This window comes from Nuphar pumila, chromosome 2 (assembly GCF_984573655.1).
Source record: "Nuphar pumila chromosome 2, dmNupPumi1.hap1.1, whole genome shotgun sequence".
NCBI classification, from domain to species: Eukaryota; Viridiplantae; Streptophyta; class Magnoliopsida; order Nymphaeales; family Nymphaeaceae; genus Nuphar; species Nuphar pumila.
Genome location: NC_143250.1, coordinates 109,954,650 through 109,965,604, shown reverse-complemented (window position 1 = coordinate 109,965,604; position 10,955 = coordinate 109,954,650). Strand labels below are relative to the sequence as shown.

At 41.3% G+C, this 10,955-nt stretch overlaps 2 protein-coding genes across 2 annotated transcripts; both read right to left on the bottom strand.

Annotated features, from left to right (window-relative positions):
- Positions 1–5,283: 5,283 nt before the first annotated feature.
- LOC149846701 (protein PHOSPHATE-INDUCED 1-like) lies at positions 5,284–6,447 on the bottom strand. The gene has a single exon (XM_089996507.1). The coding sequence runs from the start codon at positions 6,354–6,356 to the stop codon at positions 5,436–5,438; it is 921 nt and encodes a 306-aa protein (XP_089852633.1). The 5' UTR covers positions 6,357–6,447; the 3' UTR covers positions 5,284–5,435.
- A 2,055-nt stretch (positions 6,448–8,502) lies between these two features.
- On the bottom strand, positions 8,503–9,687 carry LOC149846700 (protein PHOSPHATE-INDUCED 1-like). The gene has a single exon (XM_089996506.1). The coding sequence runs from the start codon at positions 9,582–9,584 to the stop codon at positions 8,664–8,666; it is 921 nt and encodes a 306-aa protein (XP_089852632.1). The 5' UTR covers positions 9,585–9,687; the 3' UTR covers positions 8,503–8,663.
- Between the last annotated feature and the right edge of the window lie 1,268 nt (positions 9,688–10,955).

The window sequence follows — 10,955 nt, the reverse complement described above, 5'->3', positions numbered from 1 at the left end:
CCCATCGTTTCACAACTTTTGAATGGAGGATATTTTTGTCATTTCCTCGAACCGTCATTTCAGGGCAAGAAAAGCAAGTAAGGGTGATTAAGTCTTTGCAACAGCACCAGAGTCCGATGCAAAGTTATGTCAACATACATGGGAATACGAGCCCCATGTGCATGAATACGTGGCGCTCATTCGATCCCCCGAACACGGACGTGGGATTCAGTGAATCATCGGGGGCGAACATACACAACCCTCTCGTTAATCTCTCTCTTTCTCTCTCTCTCTCTCTCTGCATGTGCACTCACACGGGTATCATATTTATTGAACTTCTTGTTGAAATATAAGAATTCTTTGAATTTTTTCCCTCATCACAAAGAGAGATATTTTTCAACATGAGTTTTTTCTAGAGATAGCATTTTACTAACGGGATTGAGAATGGGGTGGGGCAAAGCGTAAGTTCATTCCTGCTTCCATTTTCACACGGGTTTTGATTTTAACCTCCATCCCCGTTTCATGTCCTCCATCTCCGGTTCAAACCGGGCAAGGAGGGGCGGGAGCCCATTTTTCCCCGGGTCCACTGCCATCCATAGTTTTTTCTAACCTAGATTAGATGAAGAGTGAGAGCCTTGCACGTTTTACATACTTAATGAATTAAATTAGTTTGACTCTTTGATAGATCTATCTGCATTACCTACATGTGACAAGCTCTAACTGCTTGCTTTGTAATGAATAGGCGGATAGTTAGAACTCTAAAAAACATTGACTTGATGCATATCTCCTATAATTGCAATGCAAGTTTCATAATTATCAGTGCAATGGAATAGCTTGCCCTAGTGGATAAGGATGTTAATTCTGAATTTCATTCACAATTTTTCTTTTTTGTGGAGAAAACAATATCAAATGAAATTGGTGATATTTTAAAGTTTGTTATTACTAATAGAACTGGTTTGCGATTTGTGGTCATAGGATCACCAGGCTAGTGATCTTCAAACCATTCAATGATGATACATCTTGAATGCATTTACTATAGGTTGACTTGTTTGAAGTTCAAGCGTTCATGGCTGGTGTCACGAGCTTGAAGTCCACAGATGAATGCCTTTTGCCACGACACTTGAGCTGGGTCTACTCAAATCAAACTTGACTAAACGGGTTCGAATTTATCAGATATCCAACTCGAACCCTCACCCTAGTTTAAATTCTTGGCTCCACCCCTGTTTCAAATATATTGAGATTTCCCCAACAATTTACTGATTTTTTTCTTTTTAAATTTATGGCTAGATTTTTCACTGCTGCAAAAATTAGGACACTGGATTTGTCACCATATCATAAATGGCTAAGAAATTCAATGTTTAGAACAAACTGAGCTTGTTAAGGGCACCGGCACAATCACTGGTGATATGGAGTTGCGGCTTTAGCAGGGTGGCTGATTTAGTGGTCGGTTGAGTACTTTGGAAAAGGTACTCAATACACTATTGATAGATAGAAGAAACAAAAACGAGGAGAAGAGAAAGAAATCAATTATTAAAAAGAATGAGAAATTTACGTCGGCAAGAGAGTTACCTACGTCCACGTCCGCACTGAGATTCACTATTAGATTTAGATACGCCACACAATTACAAAAGGTAGTTTGTCCTCTTTAAATACAAGGAGTCTAGAGTAACTTATTGGGTAAAATTACAAAAACTACCTTAAAAATTTGTGCTCCTGAATCCCTACCTTATGGTCAGGGATCTGTGCTCCCCGCAACCCTCCGCAAACTTACTATGAAATTGGATACTTAAAAATTAAAATTTTATGTCAAGGTAGAAATAAGGTCCACACTCCACCAACATCAGTGGGACTCGGACTAATCCCAACTTGCCTATCAAAAAAAAAAAAAAAGAGGGGCTAGTAGAGATTGGACTGATACTCGGTCCGATCACCCACCCGTAAATTGCTTCCTTTAGTGGGCCTATGCAAATGAGAGCAGCCTAGCAGTATCACGAGATTTATGAAAATCTCTCGATAATATTTCGAGAAATTGCCTGAAAGTTTAAAACGGCAATTTCTCGCGAGATTTATGAAAAAACATAAATACCGCGATTTAAACGTGATATTTACGTTTTAAAGGGCTATTTATCGTGAAAAAACTCGCGAGATAGAACCGCCACGTTGTAAACTAAGTAAAACCGCTCATCAATTTCCCCAAAACCGCTGGTTTTCACCAAAAAGCGGTTCAAAAAACCACTAGTAAGCTCACCTATAAGAGCCACCTGTCAGAGTCGCTCTGAAACGCTTACGCTACCGAAAATGGCTGCCGAAATCTACATCGGAATATGGCAGACTCGTCGGTTTGCGGCAAAAAAAAAAAAAGTGGGGAGAGAGGATGGGATACATGGGGATGATCTGGGTGGTTGTCGGGGTTGCGGTGGCGCACGGTAATGTGGATCCAGATCTCAGGTGGAACCTCATCGTCAGATCCATGGATCTGGGGTCGACCAGGCTTAGCCAGGCCGTGCCTGTGCCAGAGCTCGGCGCGGTTTTGGAGAACGGGAAGGCCGAGGAGAGGCGGAGGCAGGCAGACGAGTCTCTGCGGAAGGTGATGTACGTCAGCTGCTGGGCCTGAACTAGATGGAAGCAGATCAGGTCATGCTGAAAATGAGAGTTTTTGCTCATGCTGACATCGTGGCCATCCGATTTGCATTTTAAAAAGCTCAAAAGTCAACAAAACCACGTGGCATTTATCCAAAATGCAAACAGACGGCCAAGATGCCCGCATGAGCAAAAACGCTCATTTTCAGCATGACCTGATCTGCTTCCGAACTAGATCGGACCCTGCCATGGGTTCGGATGGGATCCACGGTTTTTTTTTTCAATTTAATGGAGCATGCGAGGAGTTCGGGGATTTGGAGTGCACGCTTGGTCGCTGGAATCTGATGGCAGGGAATATAAGGGCGAGAAAAGGCCCATTTGTGAGTTATGAGCTCGGAGAAGGGAATATCTAGGGATTTAATAAGTGGGTAGGATCGGGTTGATCTCGATCCCGATGTGAAATCAAAGAGGTCGGGTCGTAACGATCTCGATTCGGTGTAAATTTCGATTCGCGATATTTACGTTTTTATATTTTTTAATTAATTTTTTTATTGTCGAGATTTTGCCGAAAAAAATGCGAGATTTATGAATTTTTTTCAATTTCTGGCAAGTTTTTGAAAAATGAGAAATTACCGATAAAAACGTTTGTCACTATGCAGCCTAAGCATAATAAAAGTAGAACAAATCTTGGTAGCTGTTGACATTAGCCATTACTTCCATAACTAGAAGTGTTAATTGCTAAACTTGGCAACAAGTCAAATTAACATTGATCTCTCAAAAAAATATTGAATAATGTCGAAGAACAATGGTTTCTGGCAACAAAAGTTTTTTTTCAGTGACTTGGTTATTCCCAAAGACAAATGTTGGTTGGGAATGTAAATGGTTTGGATTTGACTCAGACATGGGAAATTGGGAATAACTATGGCTGTCAACACGTCGGGTTTGGTTTGGACTCAGGTAGAACCAGACTTGGACCAAATTTTTGGATATAGTATTGGGTTCGGATCTGAATCTAATTGGGTCTACTATAAGAGAAACCATACACGGACTCCATAAGAACTACATGAACCATACCTGGTAAAATAATATTTTTTTATCATTTTTACATTGAAAATTTTTGGGTCTTAATCAGAGCTCAGGTCCGACCTGGTTCTGGTAAAAAAATTCACAAACTATACCCGGATCCATGTATTAATCGGAGCTTTGTGTCCAAATCCGGGTCTTCTTATTTGTCACCATTCCCGGACACTATAGGGTTTGGTCTGGGTAAACCCAACCCGTTGACACCCCTAGGAATAACCAAAACTAGCTTAAGATGGTCTAGCATATAATGGGGTTCAATTAGAGTTGAAACTGGGCGTGAGATTGGCTGAGAGATTACTTAATTGCCACATCGAAATCTGAGAGGCTTCCTGCCCTTGCTGGACCTAAACTTACGCTAGAATCACCTAACTAAATTTGAAACTTCCATCAGATTTGGAGTCCCTTATATTCTAGCGTGATTTACGTTTTGGAAACCCTATATGGACTCAACCAGTGACCTAGGACAGGGGTCACCTAAACTAACAAATAGACTTGGTCAAGTCTGACATCTAACCTATGTCCACAACAACATAAAGACAAGAAAAGAGCAAGAGAAGACACAAAATTTATGTGATTCAACACTCAAAACTATGTCCATGAGCGAAGAAGAAGCAAAAATCCATTAACAATATGTGAAGAAATACAGAGACAAAACAAGATAGAGAGCTCTCAAAACCCTAATCCCCAATACACTTGAAACACTTATGTCTTACTATCAAAAGAGGGCATAAATCCCTGGCCGTTACAAAAGAACAAGATTACAAAACTAGACAAGTTCATACCAGGGCCGAGGGGCTTCACATCGGCACCCCCAAAGAGGTTTGTGGTAGGCTTTAGTCTCGGGCCTAATGGCCCAATCCCTCCAATACCACCACAATCACTCATTGAAAATTCCTAGTATACAGCCACCAAAATATTTTCGGATTGGGTCATAGATCAAAACGGGTCTAGAATTCAAGACACCCACAAATAGGAAACAGAATGAAAACCCATCTTGTTTTACTTAATGATTATAGTGCTTAATTCAATGCAGAGTCCCCAGTCTTTTGAATGCAGAACTAGAATTTTTCTAGCCTTTGAATAGGATGATAGATGCTCATTTCAAACACGTTTTCATGGTAATAATATAATTTGTCTTACCGTGAGGTAGTAAAATTTCTGGAAACAAAGAAATAATCAACTGCTTCACACATGTGCGTGCACGCGCATGCATTGAATCCAATTCATCACCATATATATATATATATAACTAATTTAATAAAAAAAAAGCGGGAAAGATTTTGGATGCGGATCAGGGGCGACAAGCCACTCGAGGTCAAAATATCCGTTTAACCTTACAATCTATTTTTAGTATTTGAATAATCATTTGGATCTTTTGGATTGTATTTAAATATTGGATCAATATATTCTACATTTAAAATTAAAATTTATCGGAAATATTCATCTGTGAATAGAGAAGAATAGAGAGAACTTTTGAAGAGTTTAGTTATTTTGTTTCGGGATATTTCACGGAATTTTAGTTAATTTTCATTTAGCGTACTATAGACGGCAGATTCATGATCCCCTCTTTGATTTGGATCAATTTCACACGATTATGAAGATCTCTGAATATCTGTTTTCATTAGAATAGCCAAATGCATAGAAAGAATCTCATGATCTATTATTACTCAGTATTATTTAAGAATATCTGCAACTGCAGATTACAGAATCTGAAACAATGCCAAAAAAGTATCAAAGCAGGTTAGCGTAACTTATATACAGTGCTTATCATAAGGGCTGCTTACTCTAAATCTCTAAACAAGAGCTGTACAACTAGAAGTCTTAGGATCCCACATAGCAGGCAGTAGATACTGGCGCCCATTGATGCCGTTTGCATTGTAGCTTGCACCACTGCTTGTATCAACCAGCAACTCCCCTGCATACCCAGGGTATGCATTCTTTCCAAATATTCCTGGGCAGGCTGATGCAGCCTCCAAAGGAGCAGCAGATGGTCCCAGAAAATAGCCATTCCCAAAGGGGTTGGTCACTGTACCAGCCAACAGGCTTGCAATGTTTATGACCATTCCATCCACACCCGCATCACCATTTGGTGCCACCAGTGGTGGGGTCTGAGGCCCATAAAGAGGCTGGTGGAATGGCCAGGCACACTGCCCTGGGCATTGGGTCTCAGAGTTGCCTACCCAAATGTAGGCAAATTTCTCCTTCAGACCTTTGGTTAGAGGAGCAGAGTCATGGAGGCCGCAGCTGCTCATGCAAAATCCTTCCACTGTAACATCCTTGGATGTGAGGACAAGAGTGATGCCATTGGGAGTGGCAGCCTTGGCAGCCAGGCCCGTGATTTGGGTCCTCTTGAGTGACTTCCCCAACGAGCACTTCTCATCCAACACCTGCTTCCCGAGCACCACTTTGGTTGTACCAGGCTTGCCTACCTTGGCCAAGTACCCCTCTGTGAGCTTCCACCAGGATGACACAGATGGGCTTTTCTCTTGACCCTGTTGGTTGAGAGAGGTAATGAAATCACCCAGAACGGACCTCTGAACGGCTGTGAATTGGCCATACCAAACAATGTTGATGGGGAGGTTGCCTTGGAGCAGAGCACCCTTGTGGTAGGTGAGCACAAGAGGGGGTTGCTGCACAAGAACAGTGAGCCTCCTCCCTCCGAGACACACATCAACTAAACAAAGCAAAAGAGCAATCTTGACAAACAAAGCCATTTCTTCTCTTTCTTCAGAGAGAGGGAGAAGTTTGTTGTTGACAGACCTGTGAAACTTGAGAGTGGAGATGAGAAGGGATTGTGTGCCAAACGACCCTTAAATAGAAGGGTGTTATCGGGGGGAGTGATTGATTCAGCCTCTCATTGATGACGTGCTTCACATGATTCACTTGGTAGTAGACGCGTTACAGTAAAGAACACAACCTGGCAGTCTGGCGCTGAGATTTGCATACCCCCACCGCACGGGGTTGCCTTCATCTCAAGTGAGGTTGCAGGTCAGAGGCTGCCGCGTTTATTCTGTTGCTGTCAACGCGTGGTCCCACGTACCATAGGAATTAAAGCTCAACAAGAGATCCGCGTAGATGGGACCCACCCTTGTTACCCAAGCTCAACAATAGATCCGCGTAGATGGGACCCACCTCTACAACTTTGCATAACTTTGTGGTATACCTAGTACCAACGCGCCACCTAAGCATATCCTTCACTAATATTCGTTAATTGTGATTTAGCTTGAACTACATGGTCTTGTGTTGAATGCAAAATAGAAATTGATTGATCTTCCTGTATCTAAAGATCAAGTGGGACTAGACTAGCCAGGCTAGTTATACAATTTTATGGACGTGTTACATAGCACCGTAATCAATAATTTCTATATGATTGGTTTTACTATTCTTGGCTAGATTCCGTGGTTTTTTATGTAATAACAAAGTGGGGTTTTTTAATTTCTCAAAATTCAGAGGGGAAACATCATAATAAACCATCTCAGCCACAGAGGAAGGAAGCTTTGTGCTGAGAATAGGTAGTCTTATGGATATCCGGCTTTTGTTTCAGCAAATCATGAAGAGGCTTGGCATAATCCTTGTATTAATTGTGCAAATGTCCACTGTTTGTAGCTTCTGTTTTTATACATCATAGTTTTTTGCAGGGTTGTCCCCTTTACAGATTCACTGACAAGGAGAAAAAGCAGAAAAGAAAGGAAAATGAAACGGTGAACTGGTACTCCATTTGGACAGATTGGTTCTGTAAATTATATAAAAGTTGAATGCATTTAGTGGTGCTATAAACGATTTGGGTGTGGGGGAAAGCTTAAATTAATTAGATTAATTGCACCATTGGGATGGGGACATAGATTGTTTCAGTTCAGCATCTTATTTTTCTAAATTTTGGAGGCAAGCTGTAAGTCGTAAAGGCTACGCCTCCGAAGTTTTTCTTAGGAGAAATTCTTCTCAGAGTTTTGTCTCGAGTCAATTTTTCAAACCACTCTTGATGTTTTATTGGGAAAAGTAATCTGAAATTGCACTTTTTTTCGTGACATGCTTATGTGGTTTGTTGAGTATGAAATAGAAAGACTTCACTTGATACAATTATATACTTGAACAACTTTTTTCATTCAATCAAACGGACCCATATACTAAAAGCAAAGAAAAAATATCAAATGCATCCCACCATGTTTAATATGAGTATCAAGACCCAATGAAATCCAACCTCTTCTTCACCTTTGCACTTTAAATATAGTAGCGTTTGATCATGTAACATGTTACTGTAATTTCCTGAATTTCAAGGGCCTTGTTTATCGACAGTTTCAAAATAAAAAAAGTATTATCCAGAGATGACCATGATAACTCGATATTTTAAATTCAAAATAAGTGTTGGGTGCGCATAGCCTCTTTTTATAGTGGGGGTGTCGGCTCAAAAAACACTAAAGACATATTCCAGCAAACAAAACAGTTTATTTCATTATTATCTCATAAACAATCTGGGGACGAAGACTGAAACAATATTTTTTATATATATATATAATCTTGAAACGCCTAGAGGTATCAAGACCAAACTTTGATCCTCCTCCCAGATTGAAATCCCTGGCTGATGATTTTCCTTTACTGCAACATGGCTAAGGACATTATTTTCACACGATGAAATTTACTTGGTTATGACCCTGGGTAAGCTATGCTTGGAGAGCAATGGTATCACGTTCTTTCTCTTGGTTGTTCTCAGTGCTGATTAAAAGGCCAAAATTGAACCATTATCGAACTGATTACAGTGAAGTTGGTTCTTTTAGTCTTTATAATTCGGATTATATTTGTGAAAAAACTTTTGATTAGCTTAGAAAGATTTAAAAAACAGAACCATGAGAGGTTCACATAATGTTTAGGTAATGCATAGTCTATCTCCATTTATAGTATCAATTTATATAATGCAGCTCGGTATACAAAGGATAAAAGAATGAACAAATGAATATAGGTCTATAGGCTGTGTACAAAACTATCGCTTGCTTCGCATCTTCGTCTCCCTGAACTCTTTGGCCTCTCTACACAATCGTCGAACAAGTGGAGGTCTTAGGATCCCACAATGCTGGCAACAGAAACCGACGCCCATTGATCCCATTTGCGTTGTAGCTCGCACCACTGCTTGAATCCACCAGCAACTCCCCTGCATATCCTGGGTATGCATTCTTACCATATATCCCTGGACAGGCTGATGCTGCCTCCATAGGAGCAGTGGCTGGTCCCTGAAAGTAGCCTTTCCCAAAGGGGTTGGTCACTGTGCCAGCCAACAGGCTTGCAAAGTTTATGACCATTCCATCCACACCCACATCACCATTTGGTGCCACCAGTGGTGGGGTCTGAGGCCCATAAAGAGGCTGGTGGAATGGCCAGGCACACTGCCCTGGGCATTGGGTCTCAGAGTTGCCTACCCAAATGTAGGCAAATTTCTCCTTCAGACCTTTGGTTAGAGGAGCAGAGTCATGGAGGCCGCAGCTGCTCATGCAAAATCCTTCCACTGTAACATCCTTGGATGTGAGGACAAGAGTGATGCCATTGGGAGTGGCAGCCTTGGCAGCCAGGCCCGTGATTTGGGTCCTCTTGAGTGACTTCCCCAACGAGCACTTCTCATCCAACACCTGCTTCCCGAGCACCACTTTGGTTGTACCAGGCCTGCCTACATTGGCCAAGTACCGCTCTGTGAGCTTCCACCACGATGACACAGATGGGCTTTTCTCTTGACCCTGTTGGTTGAGAGAGGTAATGAAATCACCCACAACAGACCTCTGAACGGCTGTGAATTGGCCATACCAAACAATGTTGATGGGGAGGTTGCCTTGGAGCAGAGCACCCTTGTGGTAGGTGAGCACAAGAGGGGGTTGCTGCACAAGAACAGTGAGCCTCCTCCCTCCGAGACACACATCAACTAAACAAAGCAAAAGAGCAATCTTGACAAACAAAGCCATTTCTTCTCTTTCTTCAGAGAGAGGGAGAAGTTTGTTGTTGACAGACCTGTGAAACTTGAGAGTGGAGATGAGAAGGGATTGTGTGCCAAACGACCCTTAAATAGAAGGGTGTTATCGGGGGGAGTGATTGATTCAGCCTCTCATTGATGACGTGCTTCACATGATTCACTTGGTAGTAGACGCGTTACAGTAAAGAACACAACCTGGCAGTCTGGCGCTGAGATTTGCATACCCCCACCGCACGGGGTTGCCTTCATCTCAAGTGAGGTTGCAGGTCAGAGGCTGCCGCGTTTATTCTGTTGCTGTCAACGCGTGGTCCCACGTACCATAGGAATTAAAGCTCAACAAGAGATCCGCGTAGATGGGACCCACCCTTGTTACCCAAGCTCAACAATAGATCCGCGTAGATGGGACCCACCTCTACAACTTTGCATAACTTTGTGGTATACCTAGTACCAACGCGCCACCTAAGCATATCCTTCACTAATATTCGTTAATTGTGATTTAGCTTGAACTACATGGTCTTGTGTTGAATGAAAAATAGAAATTGATTGATCTTCCTGTATCTAAAGATCAAGTGGGACTAGACTGGCCAGGCTAGTTATACAATTTTATGAACGTGTTACATAGCACGGTAATCAATGATTTCTATATGATTGGTTTGGTTGGTTTTACTATTCTTGGCTAGATTCCGTGGTTTTTTATGTATTAACAAAGTGGGGTTTTTTAATTTCTCAAAATTCAGAGGGAAAACATCATAATAAACCATCTCAGCCACAGAGGAAGGAAGTTTTGTGCTGAGAATAGGTAGTCTTATGGATATCCGGCTTTTGTTTCAGTAAATCATGAAGTGACTTGGCATAATTCCGGTATTAATTGTGCGAATCTCCACTGTTTGTAGCTTCTGTTATTACATCACAGTTTGTTGGAGGGTTGTCCCCTTTACAGATTCACTGACAAGGAGAAAAAAAAGAAAAGAAAGGAAAATGAAACGCTGAACTGGTACTCCATTTGGACAGATTGGTTCTGTAAATTATATAAAAGTTGAATGGATTCAGTGGTGGTATAAATGATTTGGGTGTAGGGGAAAGCTTAAATTAATTAGATTAATTGTATCATTGAAATTGTTTTCTTGTGACTTACATTGTAAAATTGCGTTTAGAGTATGTTTTGCTTTTGTTGAGTCTGATGTAAGTTATCCGGTTCAGGTGAATCAATACCACAAAGAGACAACCCGTATACTTGAACTATAATAGTTAGCGGACAAAATTGTGAATGAATCAAATGCGTTAAACTTTCTTTTGTTCACTCTCGTTGTGATTACTTCTTGTGATTGCAATTCTTTTTCCTCCATTCTCTCTTGCTTTCTGA

What these genes read in the sequence shown, in the direction of transcription:
- LOC149846701 (XM_089996507.1), bottom strand. Translation starts at nt 6,356, where the DNA reads ATGGCTTTGTTTGTCAAGATTGCTCTTTTGCTTTGTTTAGTTGATGTG.
- LOC149846700 (XM_089996506.1), bottom strand. Translation starts at nt 9,584, where the DNA reads ATGGCTTTGTTTGTCAAGATTGCTCTTTTGCTTTGTTTAGTTGATGTG.